Raw genomic sequence first — 23,949 nt, forward strand, 5'->3', positions numbered from 1 at the left:
AGGACTGCAAGCGCAAGGCCAGGCTCAGCGAGGCCCTAAACAACTTGGTGAGACACTGTCTCAGACAAAGAAGAAAGCAGGGGGCTGGGGATGTGGCTCAGTAGTAAAGGGCCCCAGCATTCAATCCCTAGTCCAAAAAAAAAAAAAAAAAAGGTACACTGCAATATCATTTTTACCAATCAAACAGATTAACGACCAAAATCTGGGCGGCACACGATGCTATCTGTGGGACTGGGGGAAACCAGCTCACCAGCAGGTGCTGGGTGTGAACACAGGTAAGACCCCTTTAAAGGACAATTTAGCAGAACCTGTCTGAAGTACTAATGCATACACGCTTTGATCTCACGATGCCATTCCTAAAAATTCATCCTACAGAGCCACTTGCCACTGCCAAATTCCATATTAAAAGGTTATTCACTGCACTGCCTGCTGATGCAGAACTGGAACCACCCAGTACCCACCAACAGGGGACCAGGGGACCCAGTTCCCCCATGCAATGGAACCCTGTGGAGCCTACGCACTCTAAGCCCCCACAGAGCAACAGCCGAGGTACTCAAAAGAAAGGTGCAGGGCGGTATGCGTGGGAATGTGACCTGTTTTTGTTTGTTTGTTTGGTTGGTTTTGTTTTAACCAGGGATTGGACCCAGGTGCTTAACCACTGAGCCATGTCCCCAGCCCTTTTTATATTTTATTTTGAGACATGGTCTTAACAAATTCCTGAGGCTGGCTTTGAACTTGCGATCCTCCTGCCTCAGCCTCCCAAGCTGCTGGGGTTATAGGTGTGTGGCTGGCACCCAGCAGAATGCCACCTGTTGTGAAACAAAGGGAAATAAAAATCTGTTCTCATCATTAAGAAGCAAAGTAACACAGAGCTGGGGCAGCAGGTGAAGCAGCCCATGAAGCCACTTGAAGGGTAAAGCCTTCAAGCAGGGAGGCCACTCAGGGTTGCGGGCAGCATGGAATTGGGCTCTTCTCTGAGCACCACGCCAACTACCCAGCATGGGTGCAGACACTGGAGAGCACAGTCCCAGCCTCCCCAGTGGTCTTGTCCTGGGCCTGGGCAGGTGACAGCAGAGGACTGAAGAGAGCTGCCTTGGAGCTGAGTGTCGCCAGCATTTCAGAAGCAACTCAGAAAAATGTATAAGAAAAACAGTCTTGAGACGGACAGCTGACTCACTGCAAAATAATGGGGGTGGAGACAGCAGGGTACAGTTACCAGCCACACCATGGTCATCAGCGAAGCTGGAAAGTGGTCACTTTGGGTTCATTGTACTTCTTTCATAAACTAGAAAATGTCCATTTAAAAAAAAAGTAAATGAGGGGAAAGCAAGTGATCAGAGCTGGGGCCCCAGGAGCCAGAGGTGGCCTAAGGCTGGGAGGGAAAATTGGCTCTCACTTGAGCAGCAAGCAGCAGCAGGACTGGGCCAAGGCCACCTTTGGCCACACCCTCTATTATAAAGGCTGGTGTGGCCTCAGTGGTAGCCACCCTGAGGGCTCCTTAGGGCTGCGGGAAGGCAGGACTTCAGAGCCCACACTCAGGCACAAGGACAACTGGAAGGAGGGCTCTCCAAGGAGAACTAAGAACTGGGGCTCCAGCCCACGCCCGTGACTGCAGAGGGGAGCCCACGCCACCCCTCAGGCAGCCCCCTCATGTACTTGAGGCTCACTGAAGCCCCCCCCCATGCCCCAGGAACTGGGGGAGGCCCAGGACCCCTGCCCAAGACAAAAAAGAGGAAGTACAGAGAGGTGACAGCTTGAGTCACCACATTCCCCAGGGACCTTCCTCTTTCACTGCTAAGCCTTGGGGTGGCCTTCTAGGTGAAACTCCAACGTCAGCTTGCGGCCACTCACCGTCCGGGAGGTGTCCTCACTCCCCAGGCCCCGGGTTTCCCCACCCGCTCGCCCCTGAGAATCCTCTCCCCACCAGACTGGGCATTCTGAGGGGTATTCTGGGGGACAGTGATTCAGGGCCACAGGTGTGGGCACAGAAGGAGGTGACGTTCCCTCCCAGGGAGAGCATGCTCTCTAAGCCAACAGGGACAATAGCCAAGATGTATCAGAAGGAAACTGAAAGGCGCAGGGCAGCAAGCGTCCGCCGGGTGGCGGGAGGAGGCCCGGGCGGAGGTCTGTTCCGGGTTGACTGTTCTGAAGACCCTCACCTGGGACTGCTCCGCAAAGTGAAGGGATGTTGGTGGCACTACCCTTCCCAATGAGCGTCCCTCAGATTCCTTGCACCCCATCAGGAGCTCAGTGACTGAGGGACACTCAGGGCTGGAAACCACAGGGCTTGGGAGCTGGCGCTGTCCCCCAGACTTTGTCCAGTCCACATGGCAGGATGTCCAGGGCGAGGAAGAGCAGCAGCTTCCCCCAGCCACACCTGCCAGGTTCCCAGGACCAACTCCACCTCACTCTTGCGACCCAGCCTATGAGCTGCACTGGCTTTTGCCCTGCTGGCACATGGCCAGTCCCTGCCACAGCAGGGAGGCTGAGATGGTCCCTGGGTTGCACTCTCTGGAGCTGCAGAGCTGCGCCAGGCGGGCCGGGAGAGCAGGGGTGTGCGGGAGAGCGAGCGCCCCCCCTGCCAGCCGTTCCTGCCCCTGAGCCAAGCAGCAGGCCCTTCAGCCTATGGTGGCCCTGCCATGAAGCATGCCAGGCTCTGCCACACCTGCTTTGCACTGTCTGTTCTCTGCACTGAGAATGATGACCAGGACCAGGCCTCCCAGGTGGCCCTTGCGGAGGAGGCCCCACATCCCCTCCCCCTGCACACCAGCCCTCTCTCTGACCCGTGTGCTCCTGACCTGGGTCTACAACTGCTCCCCACGGCTAGTATGTCACTGGGGCCTCAGTTCAAATGCTACCTCGTCCCAGAAGCCTTCTGACCCTTTCTACAGCAGCAGTCTCTGGGGACCCTTGCCTGCCCGTCCCCTCACAGAGCACACCCCGACCCGTGGGAATCTGCTTATTTTTCACTCCATCCTAGAGCCGGGGCTCCCTGAGCCGGGATGTCACTGGGCTGTCTCAAGCAGATGTCTGAGAAGAAATGAAGATGCCACTCTGCTCTGGGAAATGGGGACAGTACCCATGGGGACAGTACCCACCCACCCTTCTCTCCAGAGTCACAGCTTACAAGGAAGGGAAGCCACATTATGCCCTGGCAGGGAGGCCTGACCGGGTGAGGTTGTGATATCCAAAGGGCTGGGACACCTCAGCTCTCTGGGTGACAAGAGGTGGTCTCCTCTGCCTCTCCTGGGGGGAAGCAGCACAACCAGGGACCCCTACCGCAGGAGGTGGCTGGCTTCTGACCAACAGCTAGAGCCAGCCCTGCAGGCCAGGGCATGGCAGGGAGGTGGGAGGCCACAGATGGCAGGTGCTCTGCTGCCACCTCACCCCGACCTTATAAGCCACTTGGCTGACAGGGACACGAATGGTCAGAAGACACCCACAGCTTCCAAGACACAGAAATGAGGCAGAGCAGGCCAGTACCCTGACGCCTGGCACAGAGCTGCCACCAGGAGGTAACGCCAAGGCCAGAGGAGCTTCCTGAGGAAAGCGAAGTCCAGGTCCTCATTCTGGTCTCAGGTCTGCAGCCAGCACCAAGCGCCTGAGTCCTAGCTGTGCGACAGACACTTTTGCAGTATAAATTATGAACATGAACAACAGCAGACACTCGTCACTCCACTTACTCTCCCCAACAACCCTAGGATGTGGGGCTCACCCCCATTTTTCAACTGGGAAACTGGAGCTCAGGGAGATACTGAGCCAATAAAAGGGAGGGCGGGCACTCCAGCCAGAGCAGCCTGTGCCCTCACGGTCCTCGCTGGCCACTGCTCTGGTGACCACCTGCCCTGCCTCCCCAGAGGGACTATCTGAGGTTTGGGGAGACGGCAGGGCACGTGCTGAGGACACGCCATGTGCAGGCAGGCCTGACCGTGCAGCTGCTCCACCAGGCCTGGGGTGCAGGTGGCCGCGCCCTGGAGGACAGCACAAGGTGGTGTCTCCAAGTTGCTGAGGCTGGCCTCAGACTTTTTTTTTTTTTTTTTTTTTTTTTTTAATATTTTTTAGTTGTCTGCCCTCGGCCCTGGCACCTCAGGCTCTGTCCCAGCCATTGGTCTGTTTCCTCAAACCTTTTCCTCAGGCTGCAGCTGTGCTGCATGTGGCCCGCCTCTCACGTCGCCCCTTCTGGACAGTGAGCCTGAGATGCAGGGCCAGGTCTGTCCTGGCCACTGCTGTGTCTCCAGCATGGGGCTGGGCACAAACTCAAGCCTGGCTGAATGAGCACCTGAACCCCACAAAACACAGACGACACTGTGCTGAATGAAGACAGACGTCACCACGTAACACAAATGCCCAAGACTAGACCTAGCCCAGGGTTTTCTGCCGGAAGGCATGCGGGGTTGGGGGGACTCCATGACCCCCAACTGGAAAGGGATATGTGCGGCTGAACAAGCTGGTGACTTCAAGCCTCGTGATCTGAATGCATCTCTGAAACACAGGAAACGAGTGACCTAGTGAGGGCGTGGCCTCCAGAGCCAGCCTGCGTATCTGGCATATCTGGTGGTGCCTACCTGGCCGTCTACAGAGCCCAGGCCTCCTCTGAAAACTGTCCCGCCACAAGGCAGAGCTGCCCTCAGGGGTCCCGTTTGACAGGGAGGCGGCAGAATCTTAGCGAAGTCTACACAACCACTACGTTGGGCACCTGGACTAAGTGGCCTTGTCCAGCTGGTGGGATGGCCAGGCTTTGTGCTTGTGGAAAGTCCAGTGGGAGGAGAGGTTCTAAAGACAGAAAGAGGAACAAGGAATGCGCGTGGTCAGAGCCCAGGTGCAAACCCAGTTCCTGCCAGCGTCTGAGAGCCCTGGGGAGCTGCAGAGGCCCGTGTCCTTCTGATGAACACCTCATGACTTCACACAGCCCCACGTGGATCTGGCCCTGATGACAACTGTCACAGATACTGGCTCCAGTCTCCTCATGGTTGAGCCTCCTCAACTGGAAAATGGAGCCAATGACATACAAGCACATACGCCAAGCACGCAGTGACTTCCAGAAGCAGTCAGCAAGGCCACCCGGCTAGAGTGTCAGCACAGGCCGGTGCTCCGTGAACAACAGCCACTGTCCTGGCAGCCCAGGGCCTGGTGGATCGGCCAGAGGGACTGGAGGAGTGAAGATAAACAAAACCATCGGCGACAGCCAGATGTTCGCCAAGCAGCTGCCCCCAAACCAGCTGCCTCTGCCAGTCCCCTGCACCCCACCTCGGAAACACTGGCCATACACCTTCTCACCTGCCCTGAAGACAAATATTTACTCAGGGCTGGGCACCGGAGGGTGCAGAGGTGCAGGCCTGAGGGTGTCCCAGCAGGAAAAATGGACACCCTGAGGGGGCGGGCGGGCTTGGGCAGAGGCAGAGCCACGCCAGGCACCCCCACACACTCAGACCGGCACCAGGGCCACTGACTGCTCCTCCTGCTCACCTGCAAAGAGGACACACGGCCCTGTCTCCGGGCCCAGCTGGGGCGAACCGAGCAGGCAGGTGGACAGCTGTACTGTGCCTCATGCAGGCCCTGCGGCCATCACGCAGGGCAGGGGCTGGGTTTGGTGTCTGGCTAGCCAGGTCTGGTGAGCTAGGTGGGCAGGACACCTCACCCTCTGGGGCTCAGGGTCCTCCCTCTGCACCCACCCTGTGGCACAGGGACCCGGCAGAACCAGCAGAAATGCAGGGGGCCCAGCGCCAAAGCCGGTGGCCAGGGTTTGCTGCTGACCTGTGGGCACAGTGCCCCCCATGGCCCTTACTGCTCCTCAGCACTCCATGCAATGATTCTGGCGTTGCCGGCCTTTGGCAGGGGTCTGCACAACCACCTGTCTTCGGTTCTGCAGAAGAACACTCATGCGGCCACAGAGCTCCCCGCAGGCCGTGGCCTCATGCCTCTGCAAGGCAGTGCGGCTGGCCCCGCTCCCCCCAGCCTGCACAAGCTGGCAACAGCCCTTCTCTGAGCTGCCAAGGCAAAGGCATTGCCCACTCACTCTGCCAGCGCCCACACAGGCAAGGTACCAGAATCTACTTCTTCCTCCCAGTGCCACCTCCTGAAGGGGGGCATCAACAGCAAACCCAACAGACACTTCAGTGAGCACCTGCTCTGTGCCACACAGGATGATGCTGGGGCCACAGTACCCAAGACTACCCCAGTCCCTGTCCACATGGGGCTCCCAGTCCAGTCAGGGTGACAGACCGTGCGCTCACTGTGCGGACGGGACTAAATATTTGTCTTCAGGGCAGATGGGAAGGTATGTGGCCAGCAGCAGACCAGAGTAAGCAGAGGAGCCTGGGGAGCGCTTTACCCATCCTGGGCTACAAGGGAAGGCTTCCTGGAGGAGGGGCCATCTGACATCACCAGTAGCGGGAGGGCAGGAACTGAGAATCTCACTCCTGTCGCTCCTGTGGCATAACTGCACCTAGCACATGACAGTGCTCCTAAGTCCCTGCTGAAGGAAAGAAAAGCAGGAAGGAGACCCTTGGAGAATGATCAGGTGCTCACCAGGTAAAAAGAGGAAGAGCGCTCACTGGTGAATGTCTGCATTACCTCATGAAGCTGAATCTAAGCACTCACTGCAACCAGCACTTCCTCTCAGCTCCAGACCCTGCAGAAATTCTTGCTCCCACTTGGGGAATGTGTCTTAGAAGTTCACAGCTACACAAGTTTGCAATATTGAAAAATGAGTCTGCCCAACTGTCCACCAGTAGCAGCGCAGCCGACCTCAAACTACAGAGCAAGCCCGGTGCAGTGGACACGCCCAGAATCCCTCTGAGACTGAGACAGGAGGATTCCACATTCAAGGCCAGCCTCAACAACTCAGTGAGGCCCTGTCTCAAAATAAAAAAATAAGAATGACAGGGGGATGTGGCTCAGGGATTAAGTGGCCCTGGGTTCAATCCTTGGTACTAATGGAAAGAAAAAAGAGCCTGGAGCCACCTCTCAGAGAAACTGGGAGACAGGAGGATGGCGAGAGGGACAGCGAGAGCCAGGAGTCCACTCCCAGCAGCCTGTTCGAAACACTCAAAAACAAGGCAAACCAAACACGACGCTTTTCATCACACACTGGTAACAGAACTCTAAAAAGAAATGGAAATGAAGTGTGACCATCACGACAGTCAGGACAGTGTTCTGAGCCCATGTGTGCCAGCTGCCCGCCGCGACGCACACGGTGAGCGGACGGCCTTCTCCTTCTCAAACTGGAAACAAGCCCGGATGTCCGTGAGGCGAAGCGTGTCAGCATCTATTCCACACGCCGAGGAGAGGAGCGACTTAAAAAGCAGAGGGAGGTGGCCACCGTCACTGCCAAGGGACTGGCACGTGCCAGGCTCAATGCCAAGTACCGATGATACTTTTGGGGAACTGAAGGTCACCATCAAGGTCAAATGAGACACAGAGCAAGGACTTGGCAGAGTTGGGGGTACCGAGGTGCTCAAAAAAGGTTTGCTGAGTCACTGGAGCTAGAGCACCCTGGATCCAATCCCTAGGACTGCAAACCAAACCAAACCAGGTAGCAGGTCACCAAGCCTCATGCAGTCTGCCTGGAGCTAAAGAATGTTAAGTCTTCCTTCCCCCCCTCCTCTCTTTTTTTTTTCTGGTACTGGGGGGGGGGGCGTTGAACCAAACCTATGGCCCTGCAAGTGCTAGGCAGGCATTCTACCACTGAGCTATGTCCACAGACCTTTTAAGTTTTATTTTGAGACAGGGTCATGCTAAATTGCTCAGTCTATCCTTGAACTTGAGATCCTCCCTCCTGTCTCAGCCTCTGGAGTCCCAGGCATTACACGCATGTGACGCCATGCAGACTTACTCATTTACTTTTTGGGGGGAGGTGCGGGGGGAGGTACTGGGGATTGAACTCAGGGGCACTGAACCAGTGAGCCATATCCCCAGTCCTTTTTTATTTAGAGACAGGGTTTCACTGAATCCCTTAGGGCCTCGATGTTGCTGAGGCTGGCTTTGAACTTGCCATCCTCCTGCCTCAGCCTCCGGAGCTGCTAGGATCACAGGTGTGTGCCACCATGCCCAGTTTCATTTACTCTTTACCAAAGAATAAATGGGCTGGAGAGACACAATGATGACCAGAACAGGTCTAGTCCCTTCCCTTGGGTACTAAAGGAAGGCAAACAGATCATAAAATATATCACCTATGGTAACTTGGAAATGATTGCTTTTAGATATCTATTGTTTTGAGAAAAGTAACAGGAGAATGATCAGAGCATTTGAAAAAAATGTATATTTCGTACATATGTACGAAAATACATATAAGCAAGGTGCACTGGCGCATGCTTGCAATCCCAGCAACACAGGAGGCTAAGGCAAGAGGATCATTAGTTCAAAGACAGTCTCAATGAAAGCCTAAACAACTTAGTGAGACCTTGTCTCAAAATAAAAAATAAAAAAGACCTGGGGATATGACTTAGTGATTAGGCACCCCGGAGTTGTTCAATCTCTATTGCCAGGAAAAGAAAATACATATAAAGGTTATATAAGCTCTGGGTTATGATTTCCAACTTATTTTAATGCATCTGTATCAATTTCATTAAAATATTTGTAGAGGGGCTGTGGCTGTGGCTCAGTAGTAGAGCGCTTACCTAGCATGTGTGAGGCACTGGGTTTGCTCCTCAGCACCACATAAAAATAAATAAAGATATTATGCTCTTCTACACCTAAAAAAATACTTTAAAAATATCTACAGAACTGAAACTTGGGACTTAAGGTTAAGACACCAGGCACAGCAGCACAAGCCTGTAATACCAGTGACCCAGGGGACCAAGACAGGAGGAATCTCAAATTCAAGACCAGCTTCAGCCACTAAGTGAGATCTTGTCTCAGAATAAAAAGGATTAGAGATGCAGTGATAGACTGCTCTCGGCTCAATCTTCAGAACTGCCAAAAAAAAAGTTGGAGGAGGCCCTGAGAACGCAGCTTAGTGGCAAAGCATCTGCCTGATCCATGCGAGGCCCTGGCTTCTATCCCCAGCGGGGGGAAAAAAAAGTAGGAAAAAAAATAAGGAATATTTAAGCCGGGACCTAAAAGATAAAAATTCCTTCATTTCTTCAAATATTCGCCTAGCCCATTCTGTGCCATCGGCACTATCCGCGGTGCCAAGACAAGGCGGTAAGCACGACTGTCAGCCCCACTCAAGGCTGGCGCAGGAGCAGACATGGAGGAACACCGGGTCCCCCAGGGCCTGTAAAGGTCATAGTTACTGGACACAGCACGTGGTAAACAGGACCCCCACACACAAGGGTGTGGCACCTGTGACTGCGGGAGGTTTGGCAGCCTGCGCTCCTGCTCAAACACAGGTGAGCCGGCACAGCTATGGTGAGCTGGGGGTGCTCAGGGCTAGGGCTAGGGCTAAGGTTTCCCGGCTCATGCCACCTTCTGCGAAGGAGTACACTCTTGTCAAGTGACTAAATGATTCCAACGAGCTGTTTCCCTGTCTACAAAGCTTGGGGCACTGCCAGCTTCACTGGGCCTGCACTCAGCAAACAGTGCTGCAGGTGTGTTTGCAGGGTACCCTCGGTCCTGCCCAGACTAGGACACCACTAACGCGTACTGTACTCCGTCCGGCCTGCACTACGGGGCCTCCTCTGACCTCTGCCAGCCCTAACCTAGGGCTCCTCTATTGTAAGTTACTTGGGCTAAGATACTATAAAGACACAGTGAAACAGTCCCTAATCTCCACTTTCCCAGCAAGACAAATGATAAATGAGGGAAACAGACCTGAACACCAAAATTCCACATATCTCAACCAAGAAAGAGCCCTTACAAAAGTCTCAAAATAAAAATGGGCACAGGGCTGGGAGTGGTGGCGCATACCAGTAATCCCAGTGGAGAGGCAGAAGGATCATAAGTTCAAAGCCAAACTCAGCAAGTTGGCAAGACTCTGTCTCAACATAAAAAATAAAAAGGGTTGGGATGTAGCTCAGTGATAAAAGCACCACCCCTGGGTGCAATCCCCAGTACTGCAAAGGAAAAAAGCGGGGGGAGGGGGAGACTTAAGATATGAGAAAACAACTCCCTAAAGTATATAAGGCGCTAACAATACACAGTTAAACTAGTACTCAAAGAAATGCTACCTAACACAAAACACCATCCTGATATCAAGAAGATCCAAGCCAGGTGTGGTGGTGCACACTTGTAATCCCAGCAGCTCAGGAGGCTGAGGCAAGAGGACCATAAGTTCAAAGCCAGCTTAAGCAAGGCCCTAAGAGACTCATGAGATCCTGTCTCAATAAAAAATACGAAAGGGCTGGGAATGTGACTCAGTGGTTAAGTGCCCCTGGGGTCAATCTCATGTACAAAAAAAAAAAAAAAAAAAAAAAAAAGATCCAAATGCAAACAGTATTCGTTCCGTTGTTTTTTAAAAAATATTTATTTATTTATTTATTTTAGTTTTCGGTGGATACAACTTCTTTGTTTGTATGTGGTGCTGAGGATCGAACCCGGGCCGCATGCTTGACCTACATCCCCAGCCCTTTTTTTTTTTTTTTTTTATGAGGAAAGAAGATGTTTCTCTTGCTAATTTAGTGGGAGGAGATGGAAGGTTAAATCATGTAAATTTTTCGAACAATTTGCTAGTATTTTCAAATATACTGCAGGCAAATATTATTTGATACAAAATGTTATACTCAAACTGAATAGTATACCATACTCATCCTTCTTTTCTTTTTTTTTTTTTTAAACATGTGATATGTTGATTTATTTGGTTATGAGTGTGCTTTTATTTTTTTTAAATATTTATTTTATTAGGTGTAGATGGACACAACACAATGCCTTTATTTTTATGTGGTGCTGAGGATCCAACCCGGGTCCTGCCCATGCTAGGCGAGCGCTTTACCTCTGAGCCACAATCCTAGCCCCCCATCCTTCTTTTCTTTAATGCAGGTTTTCTGAGTGATTCCCTGAACAGCACTCAAGTTAGTATTAGTCAACATGTATAATACAAGAAAAATCTGTATTTTTTAAGTGCCATAAAATCAAAGTTTTGCTATTAGTTCCATAAACTCTTTGTAGTCACAGCATCCACCGAGGTCGAAGTTCATCATGGTAGCAGAGCTGAGCAAGACTGAGGACAGTGCATAGACTTCGTATTCATTCATTTATTAAAAATAAAAAAACCCAACTAATCACAAATGATAAAACTTAGAAATAAAAATAAAACCATTAAGTAGTTGCTATGTATTAAATTGATACAGTATCAGCTCAACCATAAAGGTGCAAATTAGTACATTTATAATTGAATACAAAATAGTTAAAATAAATTGTAGTTGAAACAAATTAAAATAAACATACATAAATAAATAAAAACCCTCCAATGGTGACCATGACCACAGAACCTTTCAAGGCTTGCCATCCAGGGAAGGCAAACTGGATCTGGGGCTTCAAAAGCTCCTACCTGCCTTGAGCTGGTAAAATCACCTTCTAAGAATGTCTTCTGCAAAAGCTACTCATGATAAACCGAAAGATTTATGCATAAAGATAAACATCACTATGGTATTTATGTGGCTGAAAACCAGAAAGGACCTGAATGCTCAGCAGTGTGGAAATAGCCAGGGCAGATTTTAAGAGCTCAGTGATTATTTTAATTTTAAATCACCCTCTTTAAAAAATGAGAGGGCTGGGATGTGGCTCTGTGGTTAAGTGCCCCTGCGTTCAATCCCTGGTACCAAAAAAGAGAAAAAGAGAGAGAGAGAGAGAGAGAGAGAGAGAGAGAATATGAAGTGAGGACACACAATATTCAACTCTATCTACAGAATCCTCTCAGTTTTATTTGTATACACCAGGGGCTGTATACCTAGTCAGAGAAAAGACAGGAAGGAGACACACCAGCATGCCAAATTGAAAACATCCCTCCCTGGTGCTACAAACCATTGATTGAGTAAGTCCTGCATCTAGGATATATATAGAACTCTTGCAACTCAATAATAAAAAGATAGCACAATTTAAAAATAGGCAAAAGAGATGAAGACATTTCTCCAAAGATACTCAAGTGTCCAATAAGCACATGAAAAGAGGCTCAACATCATTAGCCATCAGGGAAATGCAAATCAAAACCACAACTGACAGATGCCTACAATCAGGAGGCTGAGGCAAGAGGGCGGCAAGTTTTGGGCCAGCCAGGGCAACGTGGTGAGATCCTAGCTCAAAGTAAAAAGGACTGGGTGTGTAGCTCAGGGGGAGAACACCCCTGGGTTCGACCCTTCTTCCAATGCCATCCATAGTGAGATTCCATTCCACTGAGAATCACATTCAAAAGGCTTGGCTCATTGGCACATGCCTGTAATCCCAGCCAACAAGAGGCCAAGACCCTAAGCAACTTAGCAAGACCCTGTCACAAAAAATAAACAGGACTGGGGATGTGGCTCAGTGTTAAGCACTGAGGGTTCAATCTGCAGTACAAAAAAAAAAAAAAAAAAAAAAAAGAGAGAGTAACAAGTAACAAGGGTTGGTGTGGCTGTGAGAATGGGAACCCTCACAAACTGCCAGAGGCAATGTCAAGTGGGACAGTCACTTGTGGAAAGCAGTCTGGTAGTTCCTCAATTAAAAGTCACCCATTTGCTCCCCAGTTCTACCCCTAAAGAAAACATCCACCCAGAAACCATGCTCACTCATGTTCACAAAGCATTCTTTCTAATAGCCCCCAAGTGAGACCGACCAAAGGTGCATCAGTGGGTGAACAGATTAGTCAGCTGTGGCCCATCCACACCGCGGAGAATCACCTGGCAATAAAAAGGGATGATCACTGCCGTAACCTGGGGGGACTTTGGAAACATCCCACCGAGAGCAGGTGCTTGCAAAGGGGTGTGTAGTTACACGACTCCGTGTACAGGTAATGTCCAGAACCCCCAGAAACAAGAGACATGAGTAAACTGTGTTGGGGTGCGAGGGGGTGGGGTAAGTGGCACAGGGCTTCTTTTGAGGCTAATTTTGGGATTACAGGCTCATGCCACTGTGCCAAGCCTTGAGTGTGATTCTAACCTGAGTCATGACAGCGGGATTTTTTAACTCTATGAAACTCTGAAAAGCCAGTGCCTTGAAGCGGGCGAAGTGTGTGCTGTGTGAATTTCATCTCAATCCATTTATTTTTTAAATCCCAGATGGTAACAATTGGCTGTATTTCCTTCTTTAGACTTTGTTTTTATAAGGAGCATACCTTTCTTCCTTTTTTGGGTGGTACCCAGGGGCTCTTCACCCCAGAGCTAAATCCCCAGACCTTTTATTTTTTTATTTGAAACAGGGTGTTTCCATGTTGCGTGGGAATCCGTGAAGGTGCTAAATGAGGCAGGCCTGGACCCTCAGCCCTTGGAGGCAGTGGACTGCAGGTGGCACCACAGCGCCCAGGGGGCACATTTTCCTCTCAGGGTCAGAAAAAAATGGACAGGCACTGCCAAGGGACCAGCCTCCCTTAGCAACAACCCCCTCCAGCTCCAGGGAGCCCACCCACCCTCCTCCCCAGCTCCAGGGGGGCGCCCAGTCTCTGAGCGCTGGAACCCCAGCTTCCCTGAGCCCACACCTTTCTGCTGGTTGCACCTCACCGGGTGAGGGGGGCCAGGGGTGTGACTGAACGACAGGTCATCTCTTCCCTTTCTCTCCCCCAGTATAGCCCCTCAGCACTGGGTGGCTGAGAAGCACAGGCCATCCTCGGGTAAGCAGCCCGGGGCCTCATGTGTGACCCGGGGTAAGCCCTTCCCCGAGAGGAGGAAATGGCCTGTGCCGCCTCAATCCTCCTGGCTGGGGGCGAGGGGCAGTGGGCACAGGTGCTGGACCCCACAGATGCTGGTGGCCTGCAAAGTTAGGTGATGCCTGCGGTTCCCTGGCCTGGCCCACACAGGCTCAGGCTTCAGAGTTCTACGTGGGGCTGGCAGGCTTCAGAGTTGGGCTCCAAGAGGGCACAGTCTGTGGGCTCTGTCCACCCTTACCCACCTCCATCTTAAGGGAACAACAGTTGCTAAGCACTGTGCTGTGTCTTGAGCTATGCTGGGGACACAGCAGGGACCAATGGAGCTCCACCCCTGCCCTTCAGACAGGGATGGCCCATAGAGGGCAGGACTCCAGAAGAGTTCAGCATGCAGATCCCATGGGCTGACCCCAGGCCTGGCAGGAAAGGTGGCTCCCAAGGAATGTGGCATTGTGTGGTCACTGGGGGTAGAACTGGGCCAGGAAGTCAGGGTCCCAAAAGAGGGGGTTACAGAACAGGGAACAAGGGGGTGGAAAAAGAGAGTCGCCGAGGCTTGGGATGGGCAGCTGGTTGCCCTGACCCTTGTGATAGGCCTTATCATTGGAAGAGAAGGGGAATCTGGTCACCTGCCACAGCATTGGAAAGACAGAACTATTACTGAAACCTAGGGTCCTGCACCATGATGGGGAGGAGCCTCAGGACCTGCTCACTGCCCCCAGTGGTGAGACAGTACAGAGGGATGTGGGACAGGACTCCGTGAAAGGACCTGGCAGTGTCCTGATGCATAGAGCGAGCAGTGTCCTGGCTTATGGGCCACTTCTTAGCAGACCACTTCTGCCCCGGGGGCCTCAGGTTCCAGGAGTTTAGGGTGCCATCTCTTGGGAGGTTCTGGTCCAGCGGAGGGAGCTGGACTCAAGGAATAATAACAGTGTGAGGCAATGGCATGGGAACCCTCGAGTGCAGGACAGAACTCCCTGGGGGTGAAGGGAAGGACCGACTTGGAAGGACTGAGCAGGAGTGACTGAGGCAGGCAGGGGTCTGGCGAGGGGTGGCTGCAAGCCAAGTGGAGCAGGCCGCTGGGCATCGCCGAGGGACAGGTCTCCTACACCAGGCTGGCTGTGGGCTTCGTCCTGTGGCCCCAGAGGAGCCTGGGAGACTTGCTGCAGAGTCAGAGCCTTCCTTCTGGGGATCCTGCTCTTCCCTGTGATGTGCTGTGCCAGGCCCAAGGGGGCAGCTGCCCGCAACAGGAGCCCTGAGCACTCCGCCGGCAGCAACAGGCACTGCCTCCGAGACCGAGAGGAAGGGGCAAGCACCAGAGGCACACCCACCTGCCCCTGGTGGCCCCACACACACCAGAAAGGACCGCCCAGCTGGATCATGCCTGGCTGGCAGGGCTGCGCCCCAGGCTTCTGTGGAAGAGAGAGGGAGTTGGAAGGCCCCTGGGGGAGCTGCACTGCCAAGCCCCCACGCCACCCAGAGGTGATGGCTCTGCGCAGCCGCCTCAAAGGGGAAGGGGAAGCACTGAGTGCCTACTGTGTACCTCCATGACTAACCCATCGCCTGAGAGGCTGTGGGGAACCAGTCAGGGACCACAAGGCCCTGGGGTCAGAGAGCAGGGCTGAGGCAACCCTGCCCTCCAGGAGCCGCCTTTCCAAGGCCGGGAACACCAGGGCCTTCGGGAACCAAGCTTCTGAACCCCCATCCTGCAATTGGGACCTCCACCCACACTAAACTGAAACGGACCCCAGCTTCCCATGGAGGAGACGGTCCCAACTCCACTCTGGCAGCCTCTGCCACTTCTGAAGGTGTCTGGGGCAGACCCAGCAGGAGCAGGCAGATGAGCTCCCCTGCCCTGCCGGTCCCCAGGCTGGCTCTCTGCTCCTCCCGGAGCAAAACAGCTCAGGGACAGAGCTGTCTGCCAAGAGGCTCCAGGGAGGTGGGGGCATCTGCCTAAGGTCACACAGCCTGGGTGTGGAGAAACTGAAGTCACCTCCAACAGACTGCTCCCAACCACTAGTCACCTGGTTTTGTTTGTCTGTCCCTCAAGGAAAGACAGGAGAAACTGTCACTTCACTTTTTGAAAGGAAGGAGTCAGAACAGGCTGACAGGAGGTGATATGTCCTTACTGCATGCCTACACAGCTAGTTTGTACCAGTACATACTAATTCAATCCTTAAACCCTGTACAAAGGGGGATATTGAGGCAAAGAAGCTAGGTGACAGCCCAAGGTCACATCTGGGATGACCCCTGCCAGTGCCCCTGCTGCCTCTCCCACTGTGGAATCCCACTCTCCCACTGGAAACCTTGGGCCAGCCCTGTTTTGGAATTTGGAATTTTCTGGATTTTGTGAGTACTAGGATACCTATATCATACTAGGCCCTTAGAGGGATCTGGGTGACCTAAAGGGACTGTGGAGGTGAAGACACTTGAAGAATTAACAGGGGAGGGCAGAAGCACCCAAGTTCACAGGCTGCACACTTCCCACACCCACTCCCCAATCAGTGCAGCATGTCCTAGGCAGGCCAGGGACACCCAACAGGGAAAAGGAAGGAGGGCTCAGAGATCCAAGATGGGGGACACTATCGCGAGGTGCTACCAATAACAGCGGCAATGACAAGCCCCTGAGGAGAAGGAGGTGCAAGTAACCTTGATGAAGGTATCAGTGTGGCCCAGTGTCAGCCATTAGCCAAGGGCAGGGCAGGCCAAGGAAGCCAGCACCTACAGGTTCCAGTCCGGCTGCCCACCTCCCCGACACCCTCTCTCTAGGGTTGTGATAAAGTACCATTTCAGCCTCCTAAACCCTCAGAGCTGCCCCTACCCAGCGGCTCTCCAGCCTTCTCCGCGTCTCCTGAGGCTCCCCTGCCTCCACTCCCGTGAGCTGGGCTTGCTTTCTATCCCCTGGACGTGCCACTCACACTGTCTGCCTGACACCTGCACAGACTTCCAGCTGCTGAGCTGGCTGACTAGTCATTTCTTTATCCGATGTCACTTCCCAAGCTTTGCCATGCCGTGGGATCACTGTTACCACAGGCCCAACCCTTGGTTTGATGAGATTTACTGTGTGGCTCCCTCAGGCCACTGTGACCTCCACAGAGGCAGGGACTGGGCATGTGTTCTACCCTGACCCCTAACACCTGGCATGGCCAGACTGAATGAGTGACTGGTCTCAGGGTCACCAGGTCACTCATGCAGCAAGGATACATACCAGACACCATGTAGCCTGTCCCAAGGGCCAACGTCAGAACAAGCAGCCAGGACACAGGAGCAACGCGGCCCTCCCAGGACTCTGAAACTGCCCCGGAACCAGTGATCCCTCCTGAGGGCCTGTGAGGTCAAGCTCTTCACTGCTGCTTCTTCTATTTTTTTTTAAATATACTTGGTAGAGCGCTCTACCACTGGGCCCCAGCCCCAGCCCCACTTTACTGCTTCTCATCCCTGCTCCAACTTAGTGTGACCAGTATTGTCATCTCCACTTTACAAAGGACTGGGCGAGAGATGAAGAAACAACACAACATGCTGAATTGAATGCATGGTGCCTGAGCTCCATGTGGTCACAGGTACAGGCTCCAGGGCCAGATGATTGGGTCTGAACCCCAACTCGGTCACTTACTGCCAGCTCTGTGACTTCAGATAATTTACTTCACTTTTCTGTGGCTTATCTATAAATTGGGGTGAACAGCACCTACCTCCCGGGATGGCTGTAGGATTTTAGTGAAATAATATGTCAAAGGCACTTAGATCAGTGCCTGGCCCATGGAAGGCAAAAACTGGTGACCACTTTGGTCACCCTGAGACAGGGATTCCAACTCCAGCTCTGCTGCAGCAGGCTGCCTCCCCAGCTGGACTCCTGTGCTTCCTTAAATCTTGACATTTCAGTGCTCACCTGTTGACCTGCTCCAAAATGAATCTGAGGTCAATCCCAGCCACCCCTGTGGCTGGAAGACAGTCAAGATGCAGTGTGCGGAATGGATAAGCCGAATCTAGGGCCCAGAGCACAAGGACAGCGCAGCCAGCTGTCAGAACAGCCTGGAGCCTTTGGGAAAAAAAAAAATAGATCCCAGCCTGCTCCCCCATGCTTCAGTTCAGCTGCCCAGCCCAGGGACTATGGCGCCACTGTGCTTAATCCCCTCAGCGCCAGGGGAGGCGGAGAGGGAGCTCATCCCGTGCTCCCACAGACAAAAATGCATGTGCTTCTGCTCCCTCTCGTGATGGCTATCTGCAGAGGGCCAGCTTTGCATGCTCTTTCTGGGGTCTCGGGATAAATGCCAAAGCCTGTCTGTAGACCTCTGAAGAACAGCCCTTGTCCTGGCACAAACTGGATTAGCTACCTTCAAAATTTTCCCCAAATACCACCACGTGGCATTAGATCTGAGGAAAAACAACTTGATTTTTCTGACACTCATCCTGGAAACCAATCTGGGGTCACCAAGGTGACCCACACAAGGTGTCTGCCCTTGAAGTGGGGATTCCATGCAAACTCAAATCAAGAGCCAGCAGTGGAAGAATAGGCAGGTGCCTGGGCATGCGGGCACCAAGATCGGCAAGGTCTGAAGTGCCAGGGGGCCAGTGCCAATCCAACTGCCCAGCAAACGTGCTTCCCAACAGGGCAGAGGGGTGGCAGCGAGGCCACACTGCAGGGGACAAGAAGGCTCAGGGAGCAGCAGAAACTTGCCCAAAGCCATCAGCAGGCTCCGAGTCCAGGCTGGAACTGTAGGCCGTGATGTCCTCTCGGCTAGGTACCAACACCTGCCCATTTACTTTGATCTCAGAAGAGGCTGGGCAACTGGCCCTTGGTCACCCAGTTTGTAACAGGTGGCATACTATCTAGGTGGGCCTGAGGGAAAGAGGGATGCTGGCAGGGTGACAGTGTCGGGGAGAGATGAGCCCAAGCGCACAGAGGAGGAAGCAGATCCCAGCGGCAGCCATGGAGGGGTTGGAGGAGGAAGGCGGCCTCTGCTGGTCCCGCAAGGCCCAGGCCCTGCTCCTCGCCTCAGCCCACCACTCTGGGGGCCCCTGCACCAGCTGCTCCTCACAGACAGAAGAATCAAGGCCCAGAAAGAACTGCCACTCAGAGTCACGCTGCTCAGAGTCTACTTCCCACTCCTACGGCAGGAAGCAGTGATGGGTCCAGATGGCACTGAAGCCACCCCCTCGGCCCCACTCCCCAGCTATGCCCCCCCTTGCACCAGCCAGCCTGGGCTTTTAACCTAGGTCCTTTCCTCTGCAGACAGACACATTTCTACCTGTCAAACCAGTTTCAAGGACTAAATGTTCCACACAGGTTTCAACGAGAACAACGTGGCCTTTCCACTCCCTTGGATATACTTTTAAGGACACTGCCCCCACCACCCTCTCCATACCCTAAAACTCAGAGGACTGGAGACGGTGGCATGTTTGGGCCTCCTTCCCGTTCAGACACCACTATTTCACACCAGATGCTCCTGGTGGGCAACCCTGCCATGCACGCCTGGACTGCTGGCCAGGGAAGCAGGAGTGAGTCGTTGGCAGGGCTGGTGTGGGGGCAAGACGCCGGGACTGTGCTGGTGTCACATGCTCCGCTCACAGCTCCCCTCACACGCCTGTCTTGCAAGCCCCACGCTGCGCTCAGCTGCAACCAGGGACACCAGCCAAGCCTCGGGTCACTCCTGCAGTTAGGTCTGGAAGGGTTCCTGGCACAAGGTCAGCTTTGGTCCTCAGAAACACTGGGACCACAGGGCCTGCCCCTTGTGGTGGGTGCAGCTGGTTGTCCCCTCCCTGACAGCCACGTGCCCAGCCAGCAGTGCGGAAGCTGCCTCTTCCACTCCCGATCTCTACCCACCTCCTCACCAAGCTTCCCCACCCAGCCACACACACCTGTCCTGGCTCGCAGCCCTGTGCGGTTGGGGCCGTCCCAGCCTCTCAGACGTCTGAGTGGTCTGCAGGACACAGATCACTGGCCCCGTTTTACAGGTGAGGAAACACAATGCCCAGCAAGAGGTCAGAGAGCACATGCTGCCAGGCCCCCTGGAACTCCACCGCCCGTGGTACAATCTGCCCGGTGGCTCGGCCAGGCGCCTGCTCTCCTTTCCCTGTGGCAGTGGGGCATCAGACGGTCACTGATGGAAAATACAGGCAGGTCCTCAGCAGGGGGAACCCTAGGACAGAGGCCTGGGAGGGCCCTCTGAGGCTCTGGGTTGGGCCTCCATAGGCTGGAGGCTCTTCCTCATGGCAAGTCCCTGGGTCATCTCACTTTCAGAAAGCCCCCAACCCAGACCCCTGCAAGACTGAGAGTTCTCACCCTCAGAGAGACACCCAGAGGTTCCCACCCAGTTCCTGGCCCTCTGCCACCACAGCTGGAGGTTTCTCCCCACCCTGGGACCCCCTGTACCTCCCAGCCTAGGCAACTGCTCCAAGTCCAGGGAGAAGCAGAACAGTCTCTGGATGGCCTAGTCTCCCTCAGTTCAGACCTGCCAGTCCACTGTCACTCTCTGGCCTTGGGTGGAGTCATGCCACCCAGCAGGTCCCACATGAACTCCTCCATCACTCTTCCCTTCAGACCCACAGCTCAAATGACACCCCTGCCACACAGAGTGTAGATACCAAATCCAAGGAACCTCCCACTCCTGTTCCCAGGCGGATCCCTCCTCCCTGCAGCCCCCACCCCCATCAGAGTCCCCTGGCCTCTCAGCTGGGCCCTGGACCAACTCTCTGTGCCACAATTCCTCTACCCGGGGGGAGCACCCCACATCCCACAGCCCCAAGCCAGTCAACACCCCACTGTCCTCCCAGGCAGAGGTTATCACCTGCTCCTTGGTGTTGACAGGTCTTCTGACTTTTGTGTCCTGCAAATCCCACTGTCCAAACTCACCAGCTTCCCAAGATCCCTCTCCTGCCAGTGTCCAAGTTCACACAACTCCTTCACTGCCAGGCCAGCTCCTGCAGCCCTCTCTCCAGCCAGCTTGGGCCTATCCTTCTACCCCATCATGTCATCGCTTTTCCACCATGCACCCACCCAACTCCCCTGGAGGGTGAGACCCTTTCTAAAACTCTGGGAATGATACTCCCTCGTCTGCAGGGCGTCACCACCTCTGCCTTACCCAGAGCAGGCCAATCAGCACTCCCATCCAGCCCTCCCAGCCAGGCTCCAACTGACCACCTTCAGATTCCCATTCATCCCTCCCCACAAAGTTCTGCCTTTCCCAAACTGCTCACGATGCCAGGCATGGAGGGGGGGGGGGCCGGTACACTTTAATCGCAGCAACTCAGGCAGCTGAGGCAGGAGTTTCACAAGTTCCAGGTCAGTCACACCAATTCTCTTAAAAGATGAAGCTGGGCATGGTGGCTCATGCTTGTGATCCCAGCAGCTAGGCAGGCTGAGGTAAGGCGATGGTGAGTTCAAAGCCAGCCTCAGCAACTTAGTGAGTCCCTAGGGAACTCAGTGAGACCCTGTCTCTAAATATTTAAACAAAGGCTGGGGACATGGCTCAGTGGTTGAGTGCCCCTGGGTTCAATCTCCAGTACCAAAAAGTTAAAAAAAAAAAAAAAAGAAAAGAAAAGAAAAGAAAAGAATAAAGAACTGGGATGTAGCTCAGTGGTAAAGCATCTCTGGGTTCAATTCCCAGCACCAAAAATCAAAATGAAACAACTAACAAAACAAAACAAAACAAAACCACCCTGCCCTTGAGAAAACAAACACCAAACACCAAGCTGCCTGGATAACAGCTGCTACTTATGTGACAGGAATTCACAAGGACTGTCTAGTTGATCTTCACAGCTAGCACCTCTATTTGCAAAGAAAGAAAAAGGAGGCTCAGAGAGGAAAAGCTGCTTCCTCAAAGCTGAACCTTTTCTCAGAACCTACAGACCAGAGGCATAATCCCCACCCGTGTCCAACTCCCAGGAGCCCTCACCGAGCCTCCATCGCACAAATCTGCTGCCATCTCTACGCATGTCCTGGAAGTTTCTGAAGCCTCATCTAGGCCCTTCCCTAGCCAACTCCACTCTATTGGCACCTACAAGTTGCATTAATAACAACTATATGCTTGCCTAGCATGTGTGAGGCTCTGGGTTTGACGCCCCCCCCAACACTGCCCCCGTGCCACAAGGAACAAATCAGTAACACCAAAAAACAAGACAACCACCACAATAACTGCAATTTCAGGAAGACTTAGCCTGGACAATCATTTTGCATATATGTGATCTCATCTTGTCTTCTCCCAAACCCTGCGCCATAGGTGTTGCTGCCCACGTTCCAAATGGAAAAAGTGAGGCTCACGAGAGTTGGGTAATCACCCCGAAGTCATGAAGCTGGCACACAGAAAGGTCAGGATTTGCCCCACAGCCTCTGCTTTAACCATCCTGCTCTTCTCTCCAGGCCGTTCCCTTCCCACTCTGAACTCCCTGGACTGGCTATCATGCAACAGCCAGGGCTCATTCTCACTCCTCCTTCCCCCAGTCCCAGGCTCCCAAACCCTCCAACCCCATACTGCTCCACCAGCCCTGGTGTCTGGAGCCCAAAATTTGGCTGGGTCTCAACACCAAGAGTCTTAAATTAACCATCATCTCTGACAATAACTAGACAAACTGGCATTTATGGCAGGCTCCCTGTGTGTTCAGTTTCCAGTGACCAAGTGTCCCACCCCTACATCAAAGCCACCAATTCCTCCAATGCCCACAGACTGACGACAGTGCCTCTCCTTTCCTAAGGCCAGCAGACCAATGTCTACAGAAGCAAGGCCAGTCGGGTCCCTCTCTTCACAGGCCACACCCCAGTAAAACTGACTTCTCCAGTGAAGAAGCAGGCTGAAAGGGGCTGCCCAAGTCCCCATCCCTATGGGTCCAATGTATGCGTCCAGCTGCCCTTTCAGCCCAACCTTCTCCTAGCATCCAGGGACCTGGCCCTCTCCTAACCCCCACAGGCCACCAGACTTCAATGCTCTCGAATCCTACTCACGAGCGATTCCAACTCCTAACTTCATAACATCCCCAACTCCTTCCCAAAATGAAAACCAGATCCTTCTAGACCAGGCCCCAGCTTCCTCTGTTCCTGAACAACAAACAATCCTCTGCTTCCCTTTTTGGGGGGAGGAGAAGGTGACATGCAGTGGCTTTTCTTCTAAATTCCTAAATTTACCTCCACCTCTGCTCTTTGCCCGGGATTCCGCGCCCCCATCCCCGCCCCCCAGTGCCTGGAACTTGTTGGGCAAGTGCCCTGGAGTTCACCCTATTCACTTTCCCCAACTGAAGGATTTACCAGCTCCTCTGCAGCCAAAATCCGGGTTTATTCCTTTCTCCTTTCAACCAGGAAAGTGATCAGCATGAGGACCCCTTGTCTCGAGGCTTATCGACCAACGACTTAATCTCTCGCCGTCCCCACGGGCCTATCAAATTCCTCCAACTGCCCTTTCCAGGCCGATGCTGACCCACTCTGCCTCCCCCGAATGCCCTATCCTTCTCTGGGGGGAATTGTGAGCTCAACGGTTACCACCCTCCCAATCTCCTAAATCAACAAACCAAACTTTCTTTAATTTCTTCGTGGTCAATCCTAAAACATTCACCCTCGGCGTCCCGAGGTGGGAGGGGGCAGAAACCCAATTCTTGCCACTTTCCAACCCAACAGCCAGCCCCTAACAGCATTCATCTCGAAATCTAGTACCGTCTCTTTAAGTCAACCTTCGGTACAATTTACCGAGCGCCACCTCCGTGCCCGGCCTTCTCCCTCCTGCCGGTCCCCATCCAGCCCGCCCCCGCGCCCTAGCCGTGGCTACCGTGTCTCCAGGGGTCTTTGGGCTCCACCGCTCCGGACACGATATCCTCGTCCGATGGGAACGTAACGCGCTTGGCCGCAGTCTTGAGGCGCCCATCGGCCGGGGGTGATGCGGGACTCGGAGACCCGGCCTCGGCGGGGGCCCCCTCGGCGTCGGCGTCGGTGTCCGCGCCGGGCCCGGGCTGCTCTTCCTGCGGCGGGATCTCCATCGCCGCCGCCTCCTCACGGGGGCCCCGGGGACATGCCCCGGGCCCCGGGCTCGTCTCTCCGGGTCCGCCCGCCGTCCCGGGGCATGGGCTCCGCAGCTGCTTCAGGCGCCTCCTCCGCCCGCTCTCCTTGTCGTCGTAGTCGTCGTCGCCGCCGGGAGCCCAAGCGCGCCTCCGCCGAGCCCCGAGTGCTTCTGCTATTCGCAGTCGCACTTTCGCTAAAGGCCGAGGACCCCCGCCGAGCACTCGGAAAGTCAGAAAATCTATTTAGGCCATTTGCAGGAAGA

General features: G+C 53.8%; 1 protein-coding gene across 3 annotated transcripts in view; it reads right to left on the reverse strand.

Annotated features, from left to right (window-relative positions):
• PPP1R37 (protein phosphatase 1 regulatory subunit 37) overlaps positions 1 to 23,834 on the reverse strand; it is a 41,116-nt gene extending 17,282 nt beyond the window's left edge. For 2 of the 3 annotated variants that reach the window (XM_081274467.1, XM_081274468.1), the window contains exon 1: positions 23,458 to 23,834. In XM_081274467.1, coding sequence (XP_081130593.1) covers positions 23,458 to 23,665 — 208 coding nt within the window. In that variant the 5' untranslated portion in view covers positions 23,666 to 23,834. Of the gene's footprint in view, positions 1 to 5,754; positions 5,792 to 23,457 lie in introns of those variants that run through there. The other variant, XM_081274469.1, reaches the window with a different exon arrangement.
• Between the last annotated feature and the right edge of the window lie 115 nt (positions 23,835 to 23,949).

The sequence above is a fragment of the Spermophilus citellus genome (assembly GCF_964194105.1).
Source record: "Spermophilus citellus genome assembly, chromosome: 18".
Taxonomy (NCBI): Eukaryota; Metazoa; Chordata; class Mammalia; order Rodentia; family Sciuridae; genus Spermophilus; species Spermophilus citellus.